This window comes from Lineus longissimus, chromosome 16 (genome assembly GCF_910592395.1).
Source record: "Lineus longissimus chromosome 16, tnLinLong1.2, whole genome shotgun sequence".
Lineage (NCBI taxonomy): Eukaryota > Metazoa > Nemertea > Pilidiophora > Heteronemertea > Lineidae > Lineus > Lineus longissimus.
In genome coordinates, this window is record NC_088323.1 from 8,290,327 (window position 1) to 8,313,198 (window position 22,872).

The 22,872-nt window shown below is 40.9% G+C and overlaps 1 protein-coding gene across 2 annotated transcripts in view; it reads left to right on the forward strand.

Annotated features, from left to right (window-relative positions):
* The first annotated feature begins 211 nt into the window (after window positions 1-211).
* LOC135500350 (ecdysone receptor-like) overlaps window positions 212-22,872 on the forward strand; it is a 31,005-nt gene continuing 8,344 nt past the window's right edge. The window contains exons 1-7 of one of the 2 annotated variants that reach the window (XM_064791768.1): window positions 212-529; window positions 2,934-3,029; window positions 9,670-9,908; window positions 12,985-13,125; window positions 15,282-15,574; window positions 16,833-16,985; window positions 19,348-19,570. In XM_064791768.1, the coding sequence (XP_064647838.1) occupies window positions 9,680-9,908; window positions 12,985-13,125; window positions 15,282-15,574; window positions 16,833-16,985; window positions 19,348-19,570 (1,039 nt within the window). In that variant the 5' untranslated portion in view covers window positions 212-529; window positions 2,934-3,029; window positions 9,670-9,679. The remainder of the gene's footprint in view (window positions 530-2,933; window positions 3,030-9,669; window positions 9,909-12,984; window positions 13,126-15,281; window positions 15,575-16,832; window positions 16,986-19,347; window positions 19,571-22,872) is intronic. The other variant, XM_064791767.1, reaches the window with a different exon arrangement.

Genomic DNA, 22,872 nt, shown 5'->3' on the forward strand with positions numbered 1-22,872 from the left:
AATGTCAGATCATCTCCGTATACATCAAAACTGTAGTGCACGATATACACAATAGTGAATAGTTCAACTGAGGCATCCAGTCAATGCATACTCCTTGCAGCGATGAGGTGCCGTCCTATATCTGTTTGAATATCATCGCTATTGGAGAATGCCATTGATTGCAACAGTCAAGGTAATAATGACCCATTTCTGACGTGTTTGTGCATGTCTACGTCACCCAGATGGTCTCATTATGATAGTCTCGTCTGCTGTCTGTGATTGTGTGTTGTTTATGAGGGGATGTATCATGATAAAGCTGTGTTGGGCTCTCAGTTTATCATCAGTGTATGGCCAGGGTCGGTTGATAGCTGATAACAATTTCATTGGATCATTGGATCATTCTTTGGATGTACCCAAGATATGATGAGGATAACAATTTATTCTCAGTCAGTGGAATGCTCCCGTTGTGAATAAGTAGGTCATACTGTACTGGATGTCCACAAACCAGGCCGGTTCGCCCTACCATTCCATGTACAGATGGCAATCCGTAGTGAGTATTCCATAATACCATGTCTATTCTTAGAGTAACTAGTCTACTTGTAGTTATTCTAATGTCTATTTTACTATTTTAGATGGACGATTGATTGACCTTGCATGAAAAATACATTTAGGCCTAAGCACTAGCAGGAGTTCTTACCCAGAAGTGTGGTGGTGGGCGTTTGTGGTTACTGAGTGTGAGGGGGTATAGTGGTGTCTGTTGACCCTGCTTTAAGAGAGACTGGCATGTTTTAAGAGAGACTAGGCGTGATGCGAGACTAGGCATGATGCCAGTCTCTCTTAAAGCACAGTCAAGAGACATGTGGTTTCAGTATTACTACTAGGTCTTCCATTGTAGCACTGCGAAAATGTAATTGTAAGCAATTTTGGCTATAGGTTCGTCATTTGTTATTATCAAGACAACTTCTTGGGTGACTCAACCACTCTCTTGATTACAGCAGCTGCCTCAGCGCCACCACGCGGGGCCTAATGGTATTAGGCTAAGTAGCTTCACGCGATATGCACCATTCTGGGAAAACTCAATAAGGAAATATGCTCATTAGCATAATCTATTCTTAGCTCCAGCTCAAGGTAATCTTGCGCAGTGTATCTTCGGCCTAGATATATTGTGGTGGAAAACATCTAGTACAAAGAAAGCCTGGCTAATACGTGAAGGTCTGGTTGCGCGAGACTACTGTTTCAAAAAAAAAAAAAAACCGTTGAAGAGACTCTGTGACGTAGGCATACTTTTTACAATTAAAAATGCTCTCAAAAGACGATAAGGAATGATTATTCATTAACATTACCTGAACTATATACCTTCTAATTATCACTTTACATAAATAGGTTGGCGTTAGGTCACATGCTTTTCTTTCCTTGTGACAATATACAGCAAAATAGTTACAACCCCATAATCACGCTTTTAGTCCATAATGAGATCCCGGTGACCCGTTATAAATGTTTCGCCAGCTTCACTATTTTGCCGTCAACCGGCGCGTTGGGTCCTTGCGCCAAGGCTCAAGCAAGTGAAGCCCCACTTTTCACTGTTTTGTCATTCATTGCTACTGTAGCCTAATGTGTTGGCAGCGGATTTGACTTTTTATCATACAACATCGCCTGCAGTTATTTCCAAAATATAACCGCTAGATGGAATCGTCATTTAGATACTATATTTTTTGTATTGTATAGAGAGCGCGGGCGCGCGTATATTCCAGGGTGTGCGCTGGGTCAAAATTCTAATTGGGCACAGTTACTGGAAATGTGAAAGAATTGTGTCGAATTCTTCTCTTTTCGAATTTTTCCTTAAGCCACAGAGACAAATTTTGGTTGATTTTGGCGTCAATTTCACTAATTTCTTATCCCAGCACCAACCCTACGTTTTTAAAATCGACTAAATCAGGTGCGGTAGGTATAATGTACTGTGCTTTGTGGGTGGCAGTTAATTGCTGTTAAAATTTGGTCCCTATCGGAGAAGTAGTTTAGAAGTTATTTGAAATCAAAAGTGACAAATGGTTTTTCTAACACCTAGTACATCTTGCTTTTTTGATGGATCGTTGAGTGTTAATGTGTTAACCCTTCGTGCCGGCTGACATGTATATACGCAGACCCTCTCAGTGCTCTGGGACTACGGGGCTGATGTCTACGGTGGCCCACAGAGGACATGCGTTTATTTTCAATATATTAGAATATTTTTCTTTTTACAATGCGATTTTTTTCTCTCGAATTACAACCGCCGTCGTATTTATTTCTCACCGCCGAAAAAATAATTCCCACCGCCAGGTTAAAAATAATAATTCCCACCACCGCCAAGGAAAATAATATCCACCGCGGTGGGAAATAATAGGGCCGTTTAGACGACGCGAAAAAATCCGGATGCGTCCCGAATCCGGATTAATTTTTCGTCGTGTAAACGCAAAAAGATCCGGATCAATGTGGTTGCATCCGGACTAAAAAGGTACCATCGCCTTGGGTGGTTTTAATCCGGATTCATCCAGATTCGATCCGAATGCGGTCTTTTCGCCTGTCGTCTAAACGGCCCTAATATCCACCGCGGTTCTATTCTTATATATTGAAATTAAACGCATGTCCTCTATGGGTCACCGTAGATGACCTATCCTGCACACATGTACAACAAATTCGAACAACTCTAGCATCCAACAGGTAACAATTTACCTGTTCCACTTCCAGTGGTTTAGAATGATAGATAGTTACTTAGCTATGCTCAGGTGGCAGCGCAAGTCAAAAGATCGTCTGCTGCATACATTATAGCCCGGTTCTTCATGCAAGAATTTTGCATGAAATATGAAAATATGAAGGACATAATTTATAGGCTACAAAAAAGTGTCTGCATACTTGTAAAACCCAATGTCTTGCAATGAATGCAAAATAATTCATAAAATTTTCAAATCTATTTTTAGCAAAAATCGATTTCTAAATTCTATTCAACCGAAAAAGCAAAATTTTAGGGAAATTGGCTGAATCCGGTAAATATTACACTTCCTCATACCTTACAGGTAAGAATAAAAACTTAGGTGTAATAGTTCTTCTTCCTCTTCTTCTTCATTGGTGTTTGGTCTTCACTTGAAGGTGATTTTCTCCAGGGAGTATTTCTCCTCCAAGGCGGGATGAGCGTTTATGCGTGACACTACGGTTATGCGCCAATTGGGTTTATTGGCCTAGCGAATTCGACTTCGACAAGAGGTTGAGTCCATGCAGGCTACTCACGTTTCTCACTTAGTAGGGTCTTTAACCTGTCCGTCATAGACACCAGATGTAAACTCTCATTCAAAGGGACTGTGAAGAGCCAGAAATTTTAGTTCCTTGAAAGCCACGCCGGTTCATCCAGAAATCCTGGGTTATCCCTGGGATCGAACCTGGGCCCTTTTGCGTGGTAGCCAGCAGTGTTTAACCACTTGGCTATGGAGACATCCAATACCTCCAGTTGGGTATCAATTCCTTAAGTGAAAAACAATGAATGTTGGTTCCTGATCTAATCGATCCCATCTGGGGGTCACGAAAAAATTAATTTTTATTCCCAGGCTTGAGGGGTTTATAATCAAAATTCATTTCGACACAATTTTGTGATCATTGATAGTTTAGAAAATCTCTCTCTGGCAGCTACTTTGGGGAGCACATGTGCCTTTTGACACTCCTAACACGATACAGTGTCGATGCTATTTAGCCGCTATGGCTATTTAATGAGAGAGGCCTTTAAGCGCCCCTCAGCCTGCACAAAATAGCAAAATTTTAATTTGATATAATACTAAACTGTTCGACAAACGACATAAAATTTGCCTGGCCGTCTACCGGCCGGTGATAAACTACAAAATACCGTATGTCGGACAACAGAAACAAAGAAAACATAAGTCTTTATTGTAGCCAGTTTGCATTGGTGCGGAGCACGAGGTCGTCAGCTTCAATTGCAAGTAGCGAATTACCTGTTAGGAGTATGAACTTGGGGTAAGGCAAGATTTTTTTAATGCCTTGTTTAGCGAACTGATATTCTGAAAGATCTTAGAGAGAGCTTCAATTCCAAGTAACGAATTACCTGTTAGGAGTATGAACTTGGGGTAAGGCAAGACTTTTTTAGTGCCTTGTTTAGCGAAGTATTATTCTGAAAGATCTTAGAGAGAGCTTCAATTGCAAGTAGCGAATTACCTGTTAGGAGTATGAACTTGGGGTAAGGCGAGATTTTTTAATGCCTTGTTTAGCGAACTAATATTCTGAAAGATCTTAGAGAGAGCTTCAATTGCATGTAACGAATTACCTGTTAGGAGTATGAACTTGGGGTAAGGCAAGATTTTTTTAGTGCCTTGTTTAGCAAAGTATTATTCTGAAAGATCTTAGAGAGAGCTTCAATTGCAAGTAACGAATTACCTGTTAGGAGTATGAACTTGGGGTAAGACGAGATTTTTTTAATGCCTTGTTTAGCGAACTAATATTCTGAACGATCTTCCGAGGAGGTCGGGAAAAAAATAAAAATAAATTTTTATTTCTTACCTTACAAAATGGGTAAGCCAAAATATTTGGGCAGAGGACAAAATAAAAATAAAAATTCTTTTCTGGAATAAAATACTGTTCTGAAAAGTCTTTAAAATGCATTGATTTCTTTTTTTTTTCTTCATGAAATTAGCAGTTTTTTCAGGTGGTTGTTGGAAAAAAAATTAGTATTTAAAATTTGGCATTTTTTTATGGGTTCACTAAACAAGACATGAAAAAATATTTGTCTGAAAGCACTAAAATCTCCATTGTTTTCTGCATGCTGTCCTTTCAGAACATTGTGATAAACTAATGATAAGTATTTTTCAAAATGAAGTTTGAAAACACTGTGTTTTCATGATCCAAGATCCTGCATGACTAATGCGATCAGGAGGGAAGTGGGAAATTGTCAAAAACTTTATTGTTTACAGTAAATTATTGGTTCAACTGCAATTTCTATAAAGGGATCTATGGATGTTAAAAACCTTTATTCTGAGATAATGCCACCACAATGAATTGCCAACTTCTGTGAAAATTTAGCATTGAAAAGTTTTTAAAAATGTTCATTTGATCAGATTGACCTGAATCAACATCGCTGCTGTTAATCAAAACTATCCGCAATCTAAGTCCAGGGAGACTGAAATTTGTTATTGATTCTATTGAAATGTGTGATGGCTGAGAAAAATTGTCTGGCATCTGGCATGGGTTAATGTGAATAGATTAGTGAAGTATTCATGCAATTGTTCGCTATTTTTAGCTCTCGGATGGTTTGCTATTTCTATAATGGGATGGATGTCTACCTTCGCACCGTAACTAATTGCCAATAAATATTAAAATTTAACTTTGAGAGTTAAAATGTTCATTCGACCAGATTGACCTGAATTGATGTTGCCGCTGTCAACCAAAACGATTGTAGAACAGAACATTTTTATGGCATGAAATTTTCGCAAATGCTGAGTGATGGACACATATTTGCCAATGAAATACGAATTGTCTAATTGTCTAAATATAGGTGCAGAAGTGTACCCGTCTATACCATACTCAAAACCACTGTTAACAGGTCTCAATGTATGGGGTAATAAGCCTAAAAGCACAAAAATATGGAATTTGTGTTTGCTAGGGGTAATGATACGTGCTAATTGCACAGGGTGCAGGAGGTCTCTAATTAATCACCTCTTTTTGAATATACTGATCCAAAAAGATTCATCTGGTTGGTGTTTTAGATTGATGCAAGTTCTTTTATCACAAGCAGAATGTTACCTTGTAAATATTTCGTCCTCACACTAATAAGGACTTCTTCAGTACACTGACTGACAGAGGTAGCTCTGCTGACGTCAGCTGACCTCTACGGTTCTCGGATTTACAAGGTAAATATTGCTGCTTGTGATAAAAGAGCTTTTTTCAATCTAAAACACCATGCTGATGAATCTTTTTGGATCAATCAGAGAGATGCGGCCAGGATTCGGTCAGGGAAGTACAGATTTTAGAAGGATCGTGTGAGAAGTTGGCGGCGTTTCGGATCCATCTGCGATTCACACTATGTTGCAAGAGCAAGGGAATCGTTCCACCCAGTTTACGGCCAAAATGTTCAATTAAAACCTAGAAAACACGGAAAATCCTTCAGAGGGCTGAGAAACAACTAGTCGGGAACGAACAGGATCGTTTTAAACAACAAGATTGGTTATTTAGAACGGCGACACGAAGCCCAGCAAGAGGAACTTGGTCCTGCTATGTTGACGACACCTTCACCATAATGAAAAAGGCTAAGGTTGATGAGTTGACGGCCCACCTCAACAACCAGAATGAACACATCATGTTCACCAGGAAACTTGAGAAGGACAACAAACTCGGTTTTTTGAACTCGAACATTCGCAAATGTGAGGATGGTCATCTTGAACTTAGCGTTTTTCGCAAGGCCACACACACTGACCAGTATTTAAACTTTCTGTTACATCACCCATTGAATCAAAAAGTAGGTGTAGTCAGGACATTGCTTCACCTTTGTGACACCATAGTGACAACGGAGAGTGTTCTGACAAAGGCCTAATAGTCCTACCGTACACACAAGGACCCAGTGAAAAAATTGAGCACATTTATAACAAACATGGCATGCAACTGGTCTCCCAACCGGGGTGCACTATTAGAAATTTACTTGTGGCACCAGCCAGACAACCATGAACAGAGACAGTTGCCTCCAACTGTCTCACACATACAATCAGATCCTCAAATCCGAGAACCCTGGAGGTCAGCTGACATCAGCAGAGCTACCTCTGTCAGTCAGTGCACTGAAGAAGTCCTTAGTGTGAGGACAAAATATTTACAAGGTAAATACTTATAAATATTTCTTCTTGTGATAAAATAATTTTTTTTATCTACTGAGTATATCGTTAACCAAGCTGAGATCAACATAAGGCCTAGCTGGATGCAATGTGGAAACATGCCAACAATGATATATGGAATTCTTGCTGAAAAGGGCACTGTCAATGACTGTTCCTGAAGGAAATATGAAATCATTTTTTCGCCATCTTTGAGAAGGGTGTCACAGCAATTTTGATGTGTAATTTCACCGTAAAATTCCCATTATTTCTCCTACTTTTGGAGGTTTGAAGCGAGACAAAAGAAAATAATTTGGTCAAGGTGATCCATTGTTTTACCATAATTAATGACTTGGGCCATGGTGCCATCCTTGCAAGTATAAGAATATGAGACAAGACCACTAATGAATATTCATAGGTTGGAGGGTCGAGGCCTATCAATTAGACGAGTGCATGTTTTCAACTCTCAAGTACATTTTTGGAGAGGTATTGAAAAAATATTTGTTGTGGCAAGTCTACAGATATAAAGAAATTATTTGATGAAAAAATTAATTTCGAATTTTGCTAATTGGGTAATAGGGGGCGTGTTTTGAGTTTTTTCTGCCAGTTGGCTGAAAAGAGTGGAAATATCAAAGTCTGTCTAATTTGTCGATTATCAAAAAATTTCCGTGGTCAATCACCAGTTTATTTTTCACCATTTACTTGCCCGACTGTCCGGAATAACATAATCTAAATTTCAGATTCACAACCGCACGCATTATTTGATGCGTCGCGGTCAAACATTGACAATTTAACTGCTAAAAGGCTTAAAAAATCAATTGTGGTCTTGTCTCAAATTCGCCCGGTAGTTTTTCATACAATCACAATCCAAGGGATGGATCCTTAAGCCCTCGGCCCCTGTCAAACTCAGCTGTAAATTGTATGTGCAGTGACAGCTGTGACAGGCAGATAACACAGTGACAGCTGTGACTTAGTTTTGACGTCATTGAGATGTTACTGTCTGCCAAATTCTCCTCAGTCTGGCAGGGGCAGCTGTAGCTGCAGCTTTGGCTATACGCATTTTCACCTCCTTGAGGGAAGTGCCATCCTCTGTTTGTGTGGCACCTGGCCTAGGTAGATGAACTCTACCACATTGCACTGCGCTATGCAGCAACTCCAGTGTTAGTTCTGTTTAAAAGGTCGGTTCGGGCTATAAAAATCACATTTACACTGTATTTCTGGTCACGATCTCACAAGCACTGTGTAAATGGCTCATCCGCTCTTCCGTCTGCCATACTGAACTGGTTTTGTGACTTTATTGCAATTCACCAGCTGTTCCCGTGGCCTATATACAGTCAAGATCATAGTCTTTGTATTTGGGCACAGATGTTTTGTTGGTCAGTGTTTATATAGGTCTTGTGCTTGTTCACATCCAATGAATGCGCATTCGCCACGTTTTGCAGTGGCCTGTGACAACGTAGATAAAACATCGAGCTATCAAGACTATATTCGATACAAGTTGCTGTATTACAGGTAACAACAACTTCCATGCCAACAACCCAGCTACCAGCAGTATTCACACCAAATGTAGACTTCTGTGGTTCATTATTGCCTTAGTCATCCTGAAGTCTTCCAGACCTATATGAACATAGTCTTCCAGACCTATGAATATAGTCTTCCAGACCTATACTTTTGATTTACTTTACTCTTCCAGACCTATACTTTTTACTTAAACCCTTCTCCCCTCTGAGGGCATAGGCCGCTAACAACTTTCCCCAATCGTTTTTTCTACCTGGTGATCCTCTCCAGTTCCTGCCAAGAGTGACCCATTGGCATTTCCAGACCTGGACTGCAAACAAGTGGTGGGGATAGCTGTCGTTGGGCTTCTTCATGTCAATGAACGTTGCTGTAACGAAACTGATAAAGCATTTTCTGAAACCAAATCAATCAAAATGCTCAAAGTAATGTGTAAACATGCAAATGTTTGCATGGATTTATTTGTTTATTTACAGTTAATTGCGGAAATGTGTCAGCGAAAAAGATTTGCTTTAATTGAAAATTGAAAAAAAATTGTGTTTAAGGAATTGATACCTCACTGTCTGCATTGATTGTCTCACCAAAACCGCTCGGGTGGAGCAAAAATATTGGCCAAAACCTCGGCCAATATCTCAAATTAAACAAAAAATAAATGTGGTTTTGAATGCGTTGTGACAGCTTCCACATTTTGCACCAATCAAAGAGTTTATGATTCACTGACTTCAAAACGGGGCATTGTTTGCGGATAGTGCAGCACTGTTTGCGGATAGTGCATTTACACTGTAAAGTGTGGTTCGTTCTAAATCCATGTGTTTTAGAATACAGGGTTGTCCAAGCGCTAGCAAATGCAAAGTTGCAATTTTACAAAACTACAAAATAAAATGGCCATGACTTTTTCCATCCATGACTATTTCCATGTGCCCTATTTTTTTTCCTGATGGGTGGGGTTGCTCCACTCACTTAAAGGGGGACTATAGGCAGCAAGAGAGGGGCTAATTTGACCCATCTTCAAGTGACTAGTGCACACAGTAAGGGCCCTTGGTCATGTCAGACTTAGCACTAAATATATATCCCTCGTACGAGTGTGAATCATTTTGACCTACTGCGAGATGTGAGAGACCCCTATTGGCGACATTGTGTAACTTTGTCTTCACGCCTGCGTAGCTGCTGCCCATATTGTCCCTTCAACACAGGTGCCATGTATTTTTTCCCTCTCCAATAATTGATTCCAGGATCCCACCATCTTATATTTTCTTCAAGTTCGTTAGGGATTTCTAAGCTACGCATTGCCCTTGTATTTCATTCCTCATAACTGACACATATCATATTTTTTGTATGTTTTCAGATACTGGTAGATGTTCATTGGCGAGGTTGGTGAGATAGCAATGATTCTTACACAACTTGAAGATTCTTTCCCTTATGGTAGGAACTTGCTCATGGATCACCCCCTCCCCCAATCAAGCGAGATTTCCCAGTCGGACGTCAAGGGTAGCCTGGGTAAGAAGGATGAGGAGCTTTGCCTCATTTGTGGAGACCGGGCGTCCGGGTATCATTACAATGCCCTCAGCTGTGAGGGATGTAAAGGTATGAAGACATGTGTGCAATAACCCAGTAACCCACATTTATTTGTGCCATTTTGTTTATCATACTCAGTGTTCTCCCACCCAACTTTGGCAGCTCACCACCCTACCTTAGAAGAGCCACCCTACATGGGTCTGAAATTTTGTAAAGGGTTTCTATATTATAGGACCACCCTACCTTAAATTGCTTGCCTCCCTACCTTGTGTTGCACCCTGGAAAAACTTCTCGAATATTAAGTGTACCATCCTACCTTGAGAAAACCATGTGGAGAACCATGAAACTGCTATTATCCTACATTGAGAAAACCATGTGGAGAACCATGAAACTGCTATCATCCTACATTGAGAAAACCATGTGGAGAACCATGAAACTGCTATCATCCTACATTGAGAAAACCATGTGGAGAACCATGAAACTGCTATCATCCTACATTGAGAAAACCATGTGGAGAACCATGAAACTGCTATCATCCTACCTTGAGAAAACCCTGTGGAGAACCATGAAACTGCTACCATCCTACATTGAGAAAACCATGTGGAGAACCATGAAACTGCTATCATCCTACATTGAGAAAACCCTGTGGAGAACCATGAAACTGCTATCATCCTACCTTGAGAAAACCCTGTGGAGAACCATGAAACTGCTATCATCCTACATTGAGAAAACCCTGTGGAGAACCATGAAACTGCTATCATCCTACCTTGAGAAAACCCTGTGGAGAACCATGAAACTGCTACCATCCTACATTGAGAAAACCCTGTGGAGAACCATGAAACTACTATCATCCTACATTGAGAAAACACTGTGGAGAGACCTGATCAACTGCTTGCTGTTCCCTGACATCAAATGCATTCTATTGCCCTTCATGGTACCAGTCTTGGGATGGTGAAATGTCCTCAAAGCAATAGGCCATAAACAGCAGTTGCACTGCCAACGAGAACCCAGAAAAGACTAAGCTGACATCAACGTCCAGATTTTAATCGCACGACCAATGCCAATATCTGATGTGTCGAAGAATGAAATCAGCTTACTTCTATACCTTTGGACTTTGTTTAAAAACATTAAGATGTGATTGTGACATTTGGGGGTTATAGTTGACATTGGGGGTCACTTATTGATTAAGTTATTGCTATAAATGCCGTCTTACCGGCAGTAAATGACAATCCCTAAGTCTCCTCCTTTCACCGCGGACCTAATATGGTGGGAAATCCATCAGACGCACACTCATAAATGGGTGGCCAATGAAATTGCTTGACACTAAGTTATGAGGAACCAGCAGAACTAAAAATCTAGATGGCAGCACCAGTACTAAAAGGTACATTATGCTTCTCGTGCATTTTCCATTCAAATCAAGTTTTGTTGATTTTCTCCCTAAAACTCATCAAAATAGAATTAAGGACCAATAAAACAACATTTTTGGTGCTACAGTACAACCTCTCTATTGCGGACACCCATGGGACTGGGCGTTGGTGTCCATAATGTGGAGGTGTCCTTAACAGGGAGGTTATGCCATTATTGTCCAAAAAGTGGATTCGTGTGTATGAACACGGGGGTATATATGCGTACTTGAAGTTACTTTATTGTAATACCTTATGGCATATCTAGTGGAGGTCATATTAATTTGCCAACATTGATATATGCAGGTTGTGTTCGTACGCTACATACTACATAGACAGCGTACATCTTTAATTAGTTGTATAAAAGCATTACATTGAGCTACTGCACATCAAGCTTTATTCTTTGTAATAAGAGCACAAGGGGACAAACAACTCAATGGACTGCAATTAATGTTAGAATATACAATAGCTTGGCAATGTGATGAGCAGTGAAGATAATTAAACGAAACATAGGAGAGCAACGGACATTGAATTCACTCCACCTTGTTATTAACTGAACACGTTGTCTAATTATGTTCATCAAATACGCAAACTTCACACCTGTTGGGTCTAATCGATTACCTAAGTGAACACGGGAAGCCATTGTTTTTGTTTACTGTCCATAATTGTGAGGGGATTGGACCAAAAAGTCACCATGGCCGTGTCCGCAATTCAGAGTAAAGAGGTGTCCGCTCTACAGAGGTTTTGGTTAAAGCAAATGACTTAGAAAAAAATAGGGACTGAACAAACATGTCCGTAATGCAGAGGTGTCCGCCTGGCAGTGGTGTCCACAAGGGGAGGTTCTACTCTATTTCCCCATGTAGAGTAATTCAGGGATAAAATATTCAATAATCATTGACCCGGGAAATGGCTTTCTCATTACAGCCATGGTCCACTTGCCTGCAGGGCCCCCTATTGGCAGGTTTTGATGTGCAGGTTCCATTGAATGACGGCCTGAATTAATGTTCCCAGCCTCGCTTTATTATCAGGTTACCCTTCTTCTATACAACACCCAGTACATTTGTCCTGAAACCGCCCAAGCAATAACTGTTATTACTCATTGAACTCCTGGTCTTCCAGTCCCGACGATGGCTTTCAGTGTGTGTCTTGTGCGACACCCACAATTAGGACACGCACCTGTAGTAATCCAATCAGCATGCAGTTTGAACACGAAAATAGTTCAGTTTGAGATCAATGCATGGTCTCACCATACCAGTTGAATGGCATTTTCCATTTCAGTATAATTTTTCTAAAATTGAGAATAAGGTGTGTTTAAAATGAAGAAAGTAATGAAGTTTCAGTCCAATTGGCATACTCATGTGGTTTTGAGGCTCCATTCAACCAGTGATGGTGAAAAAGCTGACTCGCAGGTTAAAAGCCGTAAAAAATCACCCCCCTAACTTCAGATCCCCCAAACCCTAAAATTATCATGCATAACGTACTTAATGAAAATTGTATAGTTTGACAGTCTGGGATAGGTCTATTTGGCTTTGGAAGAAGTTATGAGCATGTAGAAAGTACCGTACGTGACCATTAGTGTAATGTTAGTGTTGTTGTGATATGGACGTGTGGGAAAGGAAGGGAATGCACTGTGACAAACAATATTGAGTAACAGCCGTTCGGACAGCCGATCGGGGGGGGGGGGGGTTTTCGGCAGTGAAAGAAGGATTGATAGGCGTGTAATATGCTTCCCCTTATTTCAGGTTTCTTCCGGCGCAGCATCACCCGCTCAGCTGACTATGTGTGCAAGGAAGGTGGCAAGTGTGAGATGGACATGTGGATGCGGCGCAAGTGCCAGTTCTGCCGCCTGCGCCGGTGTCGTGAGGTCGGCATGCGGGAAGAGTGTAAGCTCATTTTCTATCTTGGGGGGCGCAGGTAGAGGGGGCGGCAGAAGTCACACAAAAATGTGTTGTTGACCGCGATTTTATTTCATTTCTATGGAAAAAGTTTGAATGGAATGTTACTCCCCTTCAATCAACACATAAGTTGCGCTTCCACCTGGTAAATCCCTGGGGTTTTTTTGCGCTTCCACATTTGAATTGCCGTGATTAAATAGACCCGTGTGTGAAAACCCCGTGTCTATTAGCCCCATCAAGCTCGATGGGGCTAATTTAAACACGGGCTTTCTAATAGGTGGAAGCACAAGAAACATGGCATTCTGTAGTTCCTTAGCACGGCGACAGATGGCTTGTTCGATTTCTGTAATTGCTGTCCCTATGACGCATGCGTGATACACACTTTCTAACCTCTAACATTTACAAAACACAGGAGAGGTACTAACTGCAGCGTCACCTGTCTCCGGATCGACTAACAATATCTTATGCTGATTTATAGGTGGAAGCGCTCGCCAGGTTTTTCTTACACACGGCAAAGACATGGGTGTCGAAAAACCCGGGGATTTTGGATAGGTGGAACTAAGACTATAGGTGGAACTAACCCGGGGTCAAACCTGTGTTTAAATTAGCCCCATCGAGCTCGATGGGGCTAATAGACACGGGGTTTTCACACACAGGTCTATTTAAGCACGGCAATTCAAAGGTGGAAGCGCAAAAAAACCCCAGGGATTTACTAGGTGGAAGTGCAACTTATACATGTTTTTTGATTTGACGGCTCAAGCTGAATTCCTTTCACTGATCAGTGTGGGCCATCATGAAAAACTTTGATTCGAGGAGACCACATTTCATCTTCATCATAAAGCCAATCTCGGGGAAAACCAAATGATTATCACAGATCACATTTAAAAAGTTCTTCATTAATTACAAAGATATTATATAAAAAACAGTGATTTCTGAAAATTCATGGTTTACACTGATTTGTTTCCTATCATCTCTTGTAGAATTAGTCGCTTGGGACTTTCACAAAGGTGACTGTAACTTGCCCTGATTTTCTTCGAATTGGTAGTTTACCTGTGATTTTGTATCATTATTTAGAAAGTTTGTAAAAGGAACACTTCAGTGCGATTTGTAAAGGTCATGCTCTCTTATGTTGGCCCCACGACTGTTGATGATGACGTGTAGATAAAATTCCAGCTTGAACGGTCTTATTGAAATAATGCATTCACAGACTTATATCTGATTTTGAAATCATATGTGGCTACATAATAATATCAATATATACAGCTGTTGTTATTTCTAAGGCCAAACGAGGCACATCTGTGACCATAAGCCTGTTACAGGTATAATAGGCCTTTTGTGCCGATGCCTGTACTGGCTTAGAAAAGTTGACACAGTCGTTTTGAGTATATAGAGTGGAACCTTCCTGAGCAGACAGACAACTCTGCAAGTAGGACATCCTTTGTATAAGGGACAGTTTTTTTTCCTGGTGAGGTTATTTCTGTATACATTGATTTCTATAATCAGGCCGACAATGTAGGCCTACTTAAATGTAATATGATAATGTAATATATTCATAAAATATGATAATATTACTTTATCACGAATAAATAAAGCCATTGACCTCTTTTCAGTGATACAAATTTATCAGTGCACATTAATACAATACCACTTCAGGGGCTGTTTCCAGTAATTCCTAACTCATTGCCTCCCCTCAACCCATACAACACACCACGATGCACAGTAATGCATCACCAAAATGCAGATAACCTGCCATGGTCTCATTTTAGAGAGGTTCCACCGTATACAATAGAACCTCTGTATTAAGGACACCCTCGGGACTGACAAGTGCTGTCCTTAATAGAGAGGTGTCCTGATTAGGGAGGTCAAATTAAATGGGAAATTTGGGACCAAAACTACCATAGTGTCCTTTATAGAGAGGTTGTCCTTATTAGAGAGGTGTCTGCTAAGGGAGGTTCCTCTGTATATACTTAAACCTTACTGACTGAATCTTACTGTCTGCCGATGAGAATGAATGTTCACCTGTATTCACGAATTTCCGGTACTGTTCAGATGAATGTGTAGCCATGTAGGGCCATTACCAACTTCTGAAATGTATAAGTGTTAGCATTCTTGATGTTGTAAATAAAGAATTCTTCTTACGATAGGTTTACTGTCAGACGAACAGTGCAAGGCTCGCATGTCACGACGGAAGGTACGTCCTCGGCAGGCATCACGGGACGTCGTCAAGGAAGAGTATGAGAAGCAAGACAGCTCACCTGTATCATCTGTGGTATCACCTGTTACCACGGAAACGGGTACCGACATCATTCCACAAACCACCATCAGTGATAATCCGATGACGCTCATATGTGAAAAGCACAGAATGTTAATTGAAAAACTGGTGACTTTACAAGCCAAATATGAATTGCCCTCAGAAGAAGATGCAGCTGAAATAAGTGTATGTACTGTCGCTTTTGAGCTTGCGGGTTTAGAGATCACCTGCCACACTTTTTAACTTAGGGAAAAAATAATAGGGCATAAGATAACAAACGCAGTGGTGAAAGTATGGCAGGTAAAAAATTTAAACATTCCAGGTGGTATAGGAAGAAAAAACTGATGATGTACATTGTGGATCAACAAAAACCAACTATTTTGGCCTGAGAGAGGTCCAACAATTTTGGCCTAAATCTCGATGATATTGTCATTGTCATTCAAATAAAAAGTTATTTTGTGAAAGAATATGACTTGGACTTGTTAGAATATCAAATTTGGAACAAATAATGTTGATAATTTGCGTGTATTTGACCTGTCAGCAGAATCTAAAAGCCAATTGGCGTACCTCGAAAAAATGCTGTCCACCCTTTGATCAAAAACACCCATTCAGATACATTTTTTTCTCATTTCCTTTTTTCTACCACATTAAATGGTTCTAGAGTAGAACATACTGAGATTTGATTGAAAAATATCAAAAACTAAAGAAATGTCGAGTCTCGAAACTTAAGAGAGCCGCATCAGTATTTTCATCAGCAGTTTACGCCTTCCCAACTTTTTCTAACTGCTGGAACTTGATACCATCAAATAGGGGAGAAACCTGTCAGGGAATTTGTTACTTTGAAGACCGAATAATTTGAACACTGTCAATGCCAATGGCAATAATAGATTTAGAAACGAAGTTAGGAATCTTAAGATTCCTAACTGTGTTTCTAAAAAACCCAAAACTTTAATCAAACCACCATGTGGAAAGGTATCCATCTCTTAAAGTCATGAATCGTATAAAACGGCAAATACAACACCGGTAATTATAGAACATAAATCCTGCTCCACAAGCAAGGGGTCTAGGGGTTGAACAACCATTGGGCAAAAAATTAGGGGGCAGCCCTCAGTGAAAATGTGTCCCATCTTCAACATGGTAAATCCACATTTCACCATGGTAAACTTGTTGGTGAATTTGGCCAGTAAAATATTTTTCCATATCGTAAGCATCGTAAAATCTACACTCACCATGGTGAGCATGGATGGTAAACTCTGATTTCATCATAGTAAATACTGATTTCTCCATGGTAAATGTTGATTTCATCATGGTAAATTCAGAAATTACCATGGTGAATCTCAGATTTTTTTGTAAGGGAGACAATTGAATACCAAGCACTTGAATTGGTCCATCTTAGTAGTTCTTTTGCAGCGTAATAAACATAAATTGTGTTGTTTTACTGCAGGCTCTTGAGGTGTCCGGCCTTCAACAAGCGGAGCTCATGTTTGCACAGATGACCCTTGCTACTCTTCAAACAACCAAACTGGTTGTGGAATTTGCTAAAGAATTGCCTTCGTTTCCAGAATTGCAGGAAGAGGATAAAATTGCAGTACTGAAGGTTTGTTAAGGATAGAGCAATCTTTATTGAAATCCCATCTCAACCAGGAGCATCAATTCCCCAGACTGCCTAGAATCGAACGGGCCTTCCAAATTGCTGAGCTGGCCTGTCCTCGGACAGGAAATAGTTATTCAATTAAAATGAAAAACAGTGTTGTTGGAGCCTTTTTGACAGTAAAGAGACAACAAAATCATAATTGCCCATCGCGCTGTTGATTCGTTATCGTTTTAGTGCAGCACGCATGATGTCAATGGTTATCATACATGTGGGGATGAAGGCACTCTGCATGGTTTCCATGTTTCATTCCCGAGGTTTTGAATATTTGATGAAAATTGGTCATTTATTTTACTATTCTGCAGAATGAACTTTTCTGATGAATTGTAATGAATATCTACGATTGCGAGATTTTAGTAGTGTTTTTTGTACATAATTATGCATACATGTACTTCTAAAAATGCCATTCAAGGATCATATTTGATATGATTCATGACTTTCGCAGTGAGTGCACGATCTGGCAGTTGGGCCCAGAACTAGTATGATAATATGATAATGAGAATTGAAATTGGAGTGGTAAATATTATTGAATTAACCAACTGAACTCACAACGGTTCCGACTAGGAATAAATATGAAAACCAAGCATGTCAAAGTGTGTCTTTGTCATGGCCTGGTGATTACTTATGTCCTTGGGCCACTCATTTTACTCTGTCAATGCATATTGCGCTGCAGTACCAATTATAGACAAGGCTGATTGTGTCCTTTGACAAACCACTTTACTTCGTCACGCGATTGATCGTTGCTAATACAGTGGAACCTCCCTTAGTGGACACCTCTCTATTGAGAACACCCTCTCAAATTGGGTCTTTCCATTCAATTTGACCTCTCTAATCAGGACACCTCTCTATTAGGGACAGCACTTGTCAGTCCCAACGGTGTCCTTAATAGAAAGGTTCTACTGTACAATTATGTTCCTGTGCAAATCACTGTCTCTTGTCACAGATTGGATTGCTTTTTTGCAAGATTCAAACTACAGTCTTTGTGAAAAAGCAAAACTTGAATAACTGAAAAACAGCTTGGTTATTTGCTTCCAAATTTTGTAGGTTATTGGATATGATTCTGTTTTAAAACCAAGGAAATGGTCAGAATTGCCCAAAGTCCTGCTCCAGGAGTTGTGTGCACTGAAAATAACAAATAATATCTTTTTTACTCTCTAAGAGTTGAAAAAAGGAAAACTTTCACAAGCTTTCAGAGAAATAGTTTACATATGAAACAGGTAAAGAACAAACATATTTTAGGGATAATCTGCCTTTAACACTTTCAGCACCATCAGACGTAGATCTCTGTTACTGTGTTTGCCAATAATACCCCCCCTCATTCGTTTTCTGAACGCCTCAACATTAAAGCAACACGGACGCCATCTTCAGGGTGGTGAAGGAACTGACTCACTCAACGCACTGACACCAGTTGTACAGCGATTCTGATTTCGAGATTTGTTTGAGGGAGTCTGGAGTGCTGAAAAGGGCATCATTTTGGTAACTTTTTGTCATTTTTCAACCAGAAGAAGGAATCACAGAAATCATTTCTCAGGGTTGGCGCGCCCGTTCGCATTTTTGCCACTTGCGAAAGCTGCACACGAGTGGCTAATGTAAAACAATGTCTGGCTAAATATTTTGCGAATTCAATTTGAATTGCCATGATTTGGTGAGAGAGTAATAGTGTTGTGCGAAAATTGATCAAAGTCTTATCAAAAAGATCCACTTCCACACCAAATGCACCAAGATCGTAAGTCAGTCAAACTTTATCATATTTGCGGGCGGCCGCGCTATCACAAGTGGTTGCTATCGTCTGCGTTGTAGTTCCACCCGTTGCCGCCACAGTGATTTTGGTGGCGCTGCTGGTCGCCTTACGCATACATTATCGGTTAGTTTCCCGCTCGCTTCGTTGCCATGGAGTCTCCGGTCACGGGTTCCTCGAATCGTCGTTGATTTGCCAGTCTCAGTACTGGCGGGCTGCCATTCTCGCACATGTTACTGTGGGCTGGGTCGGCCCCAAGATGGACAAACGATCGGCATGACTAGAGCTGACTCAGTATGGCTAAAATGGACAGCCCTTGGCTAAAAAGTGGCTAGGAGGAAAAAATTCACAGAGCCAACCCTGTTTCTCTGTTGATTCATCAATCTCTGGTCTCGAGAAAGCCAATGCAAAAAAACTTTTTATTCTCTGATAAATAAATTCTTCCTGTTGGTCTGAGAAGGGGTGTTTGGGGGGGGGGGGGGGTGACACTTGGATGCTAAAAGTGTTAAAATCTCTTTGCCTGGGGTCAACTTTTTAATATTTTGTGTTAATCTTGTGTTGGTTTTGCAGGGCTCCGCGTCAGAAGTGATGATGCTGCGCACAGCCAGGAGATATGATCTGAGGACCCATTGTATTATCTTCTCTAACAACCAGCCTTTCACCAAAGACCAGCTGAGTTTCGGTGGAATGGAAGAATTCACGGACTTCATGTGGCCATTTTGTAGGAGCATGGCAGAGCTGCATACTGATAATGCTGAATTTGCTCTGATCACTGCAATAACAATATTTTCTGGTAAGTCCTAAATTCCAGGGCCTAAATCTAACATTGTTGTTAAAAAATATGACTTGCATTGTCTTAAGGGGGCCTGTCACACAAGGAGAAGTTAAGTTAAGTTAACACGTTCACTGCCGCCCCATTTTTTTGAGCGCACTGCCATTTGCCACCTTTGCCAGGTTTTGCGTTTTGCTCCATTGCCACAACATGAGTGTAGGCCGTGAGCCTAGAGCACACCTAGTACATAATAAACGCACTAAAATAAACGTATATCCCATAATGCTTTACAGAACGGAAGCGTATTTACCCTTGCCTGTCATTTGAAATACATGGAATAATGCATAGACTACTCCGAATATACTCTTGCCTTGGCGATGGTGACAAATCTCATGCCTTGGCAATGGAGCAGGAACCAGCTTTCGAGTATACTCGTGGCTCGGCAGTGAACGTGTTAAAGTCAGCTGGGCTATCTCTTCAGAACGTGAAACCGTCAAAAACGGGAAACAAATGGAAAATATTCAAGAAGTGTATCTGGGCTTTTGCCCAACTGAGAACGTGGCTCAGCCGGCCGGAGCTTCTCACGGTTTCCGTAGCATTAAGCAACTAGGAGTATTACTCCCCCTGGAGAGGATGCTGGTCTATCGCAGGTTACTTCCCAGGCAAGCCTGGTACCAATTTAGTCTTGGGTGGAGAGAAGTGAATAGAGTTAAGTGCCTTGCCCAAGGACACAGTACCAAGTGTCGAACTAATGACCTCCTGGTTATAACCCCGGCGCTCTAACAATTACTCTGTCGCTGGTCTCCTATATCAAGAAAAGGGAGGTCAAAATATAAGCATCGGATACACATTAGAAGTAATTAAAAAAATTCTAATTTGGCGAAAACTAGCGGCTCCATAACCAGAAATATTGTTCATTGCTGGGTGACCATGATTAGTTCATGGTAAGATGAAGCATGTTAATTTGACCGTGTCAGTTAGCCTTGGCTGAAACAGTACCATTTCCTTTTTAGCTCACCTCTTAGCAGAGGTGAGCTTATCCCATACCGTGGCGTCCGTCGTCCGTCGTCGTCGTCGTCGTCGTCGTCCGTCGTCCGTTAGCAGGGCACGTTTCGTAACTGTTAGAGCTATTGAGTTGAAACTTGGTACACATGTACCCTTATGTAATGACACCTTGGAGACCAAGTTTCGGTCCGATTCGTTTCATGGTTTGGCCACCAGGGGGCCAAACGTTAAAAGTGAAAATATGAAATATCTCCCTTAATAGTAGTCGGGAAATTTTGAAAAAAATATGGTAGGTACTTCTAGCAAAGGTGCATCATATATCCTCCGGGTTTTTGATTTGACCTCCTTTTCAAGGTCACAGAGGTCAAATGGTGTAAATTGGCCATTAGGATGTAACGATGGCACGTTTCTAAACTGCAATGACTATTGATACCAAATTTGGTACACATTTACCCCTTAGTCAGGTGATCTCAGGGACCGAAGTTTGGTCCAATATGATTCACCACTTGACCACCAGGTGGCAAAATCCAAAAACCTTAAAAATGTGATTATTCCTTAACTTCTTGCCTGATTGCCACTAATTTGATATCATGGGTACATCTAACCACCATACAGTATATGTCACACAGGTTTTTAATTTGACCTTCTTGTCAAGGTCACAGAGGTCAAATGGCGTAAATTCGCCGTCAGGCCGTAACTATGGCACGTTTCTTAACTGCAATGACTATTGATCACAAATTAAGTACACATGTACCCCTTGGTCAGGTGATCTCAGGTACCGAAGTTTGGTGCGATCTGATTTGCCGTTTGGCCTCCAGGGAGGGGGCCAAATCCTAAATTCTTCAAAATGCCATTATTCCTAGTATAAATGACTTGCCCGATTGGCACCAATTTTATATCATAGGTACATCTAATTCTAACAACCGTTCAATGTGTCACCCGGGTCTTCTTTGATTTGACCTACTTTTCAAGGTCACAGAGGTCGAATGTACTGTAAATTGGCCATTTTGGGGAAATTGTAATTGCTTGGACCTACATCAAACCTAACACTACATGACACAATACCATGCTCTTTATCCATCTTTCCTCCACATGAGGTGAGCACAATGGCCCTGGCCATTTCATTTAGCTCACCTCTTAGCAGAGGTGAGCTTATCCCATACCGTGGCGTCCGTCGTCCGTCGTCGTCGTCGTCGTCCGTTAGCAGGGCACGTTTCGTAACTGTTAGAGCTATTGAGTTGAAACTTGGTACACATGTACCCTTATGTAATGACACCTTTGGAGACCAAGTTTCGGTCCAATTCGTTTCATGGTTTGGCCACCAGGGGGCCAAACGTTAAAAGTGAAAATATGCAATATCTCCCTTAATAGTAGTCGGGAAATTTTGAAAAAAATATGGTTGGTACTTCTAGCAAAGGTGCATCATATATCCTCCGGGTTTTCGATTTGATCTCCTTTTTAAGGTCACAGAGGTCAAATGGTGTAAATTGGCCGTTAGGATGTAACGATGGCACGTTTCTAAACTGCAATGACTATTGATACCAAATTTGATGCACATTTACCCCTTAGTCAGGTGATCTCAGGGACCGAAGTTTGGTCCAATATGATTCACCACTTGACCACCAGGGGGCAAAATCCAAAAACCTTAAAAATGTGATTATTCCTTAACTTCTTGCCCGATTGCCACCAATTTGATATCATGGGTACATCTAACCACTATACAGTATATGTCACACAGGTTTTTAATTTGACCTTCTTGTCAAGGTCACAGAGGTCAAATGGTGTAAATTCGCTGTCAGGCCGTAACTATGGCACGTTTCTTAACTGCAATGACTATTGATCACAAATTTAGTACACATGTACCCCTTGGTCAGGTGATCTCAGGTACCGAAGTTTGGTGCGATCTGATTTGCTGTTTGGCCTCCAGGGAGGGGGCCAAATCCTAAATTCTTCAAAATGCCATTATTCCTAGTAATGACTTGCCCGATTGGCACCAATTTTATATCATAGGTACATCTAATTCTAACAACCATTCAATGTGTCACCCGGGTCTTCTTTGATTTGACCTACTTTTCAAGGTCACAGAGGTCGAATGTACTGTAAATTGGCCATTTTGGGGAAATTGTAATTGCTTGGACCTACATCAAACCTAACACTACATGACACAATACCATGCTCTTTATCCATCTTTCCTCCACATGAGGTGAGCACAATGGCCCTGGCCATTTCATTTTAGAATTTTGCTTGGTTGGATGAAGTGTTTTCCCCAAATTGACGGTAACCGCATTTGAATTGGTAGCCATGTTGGCTATGAAGGG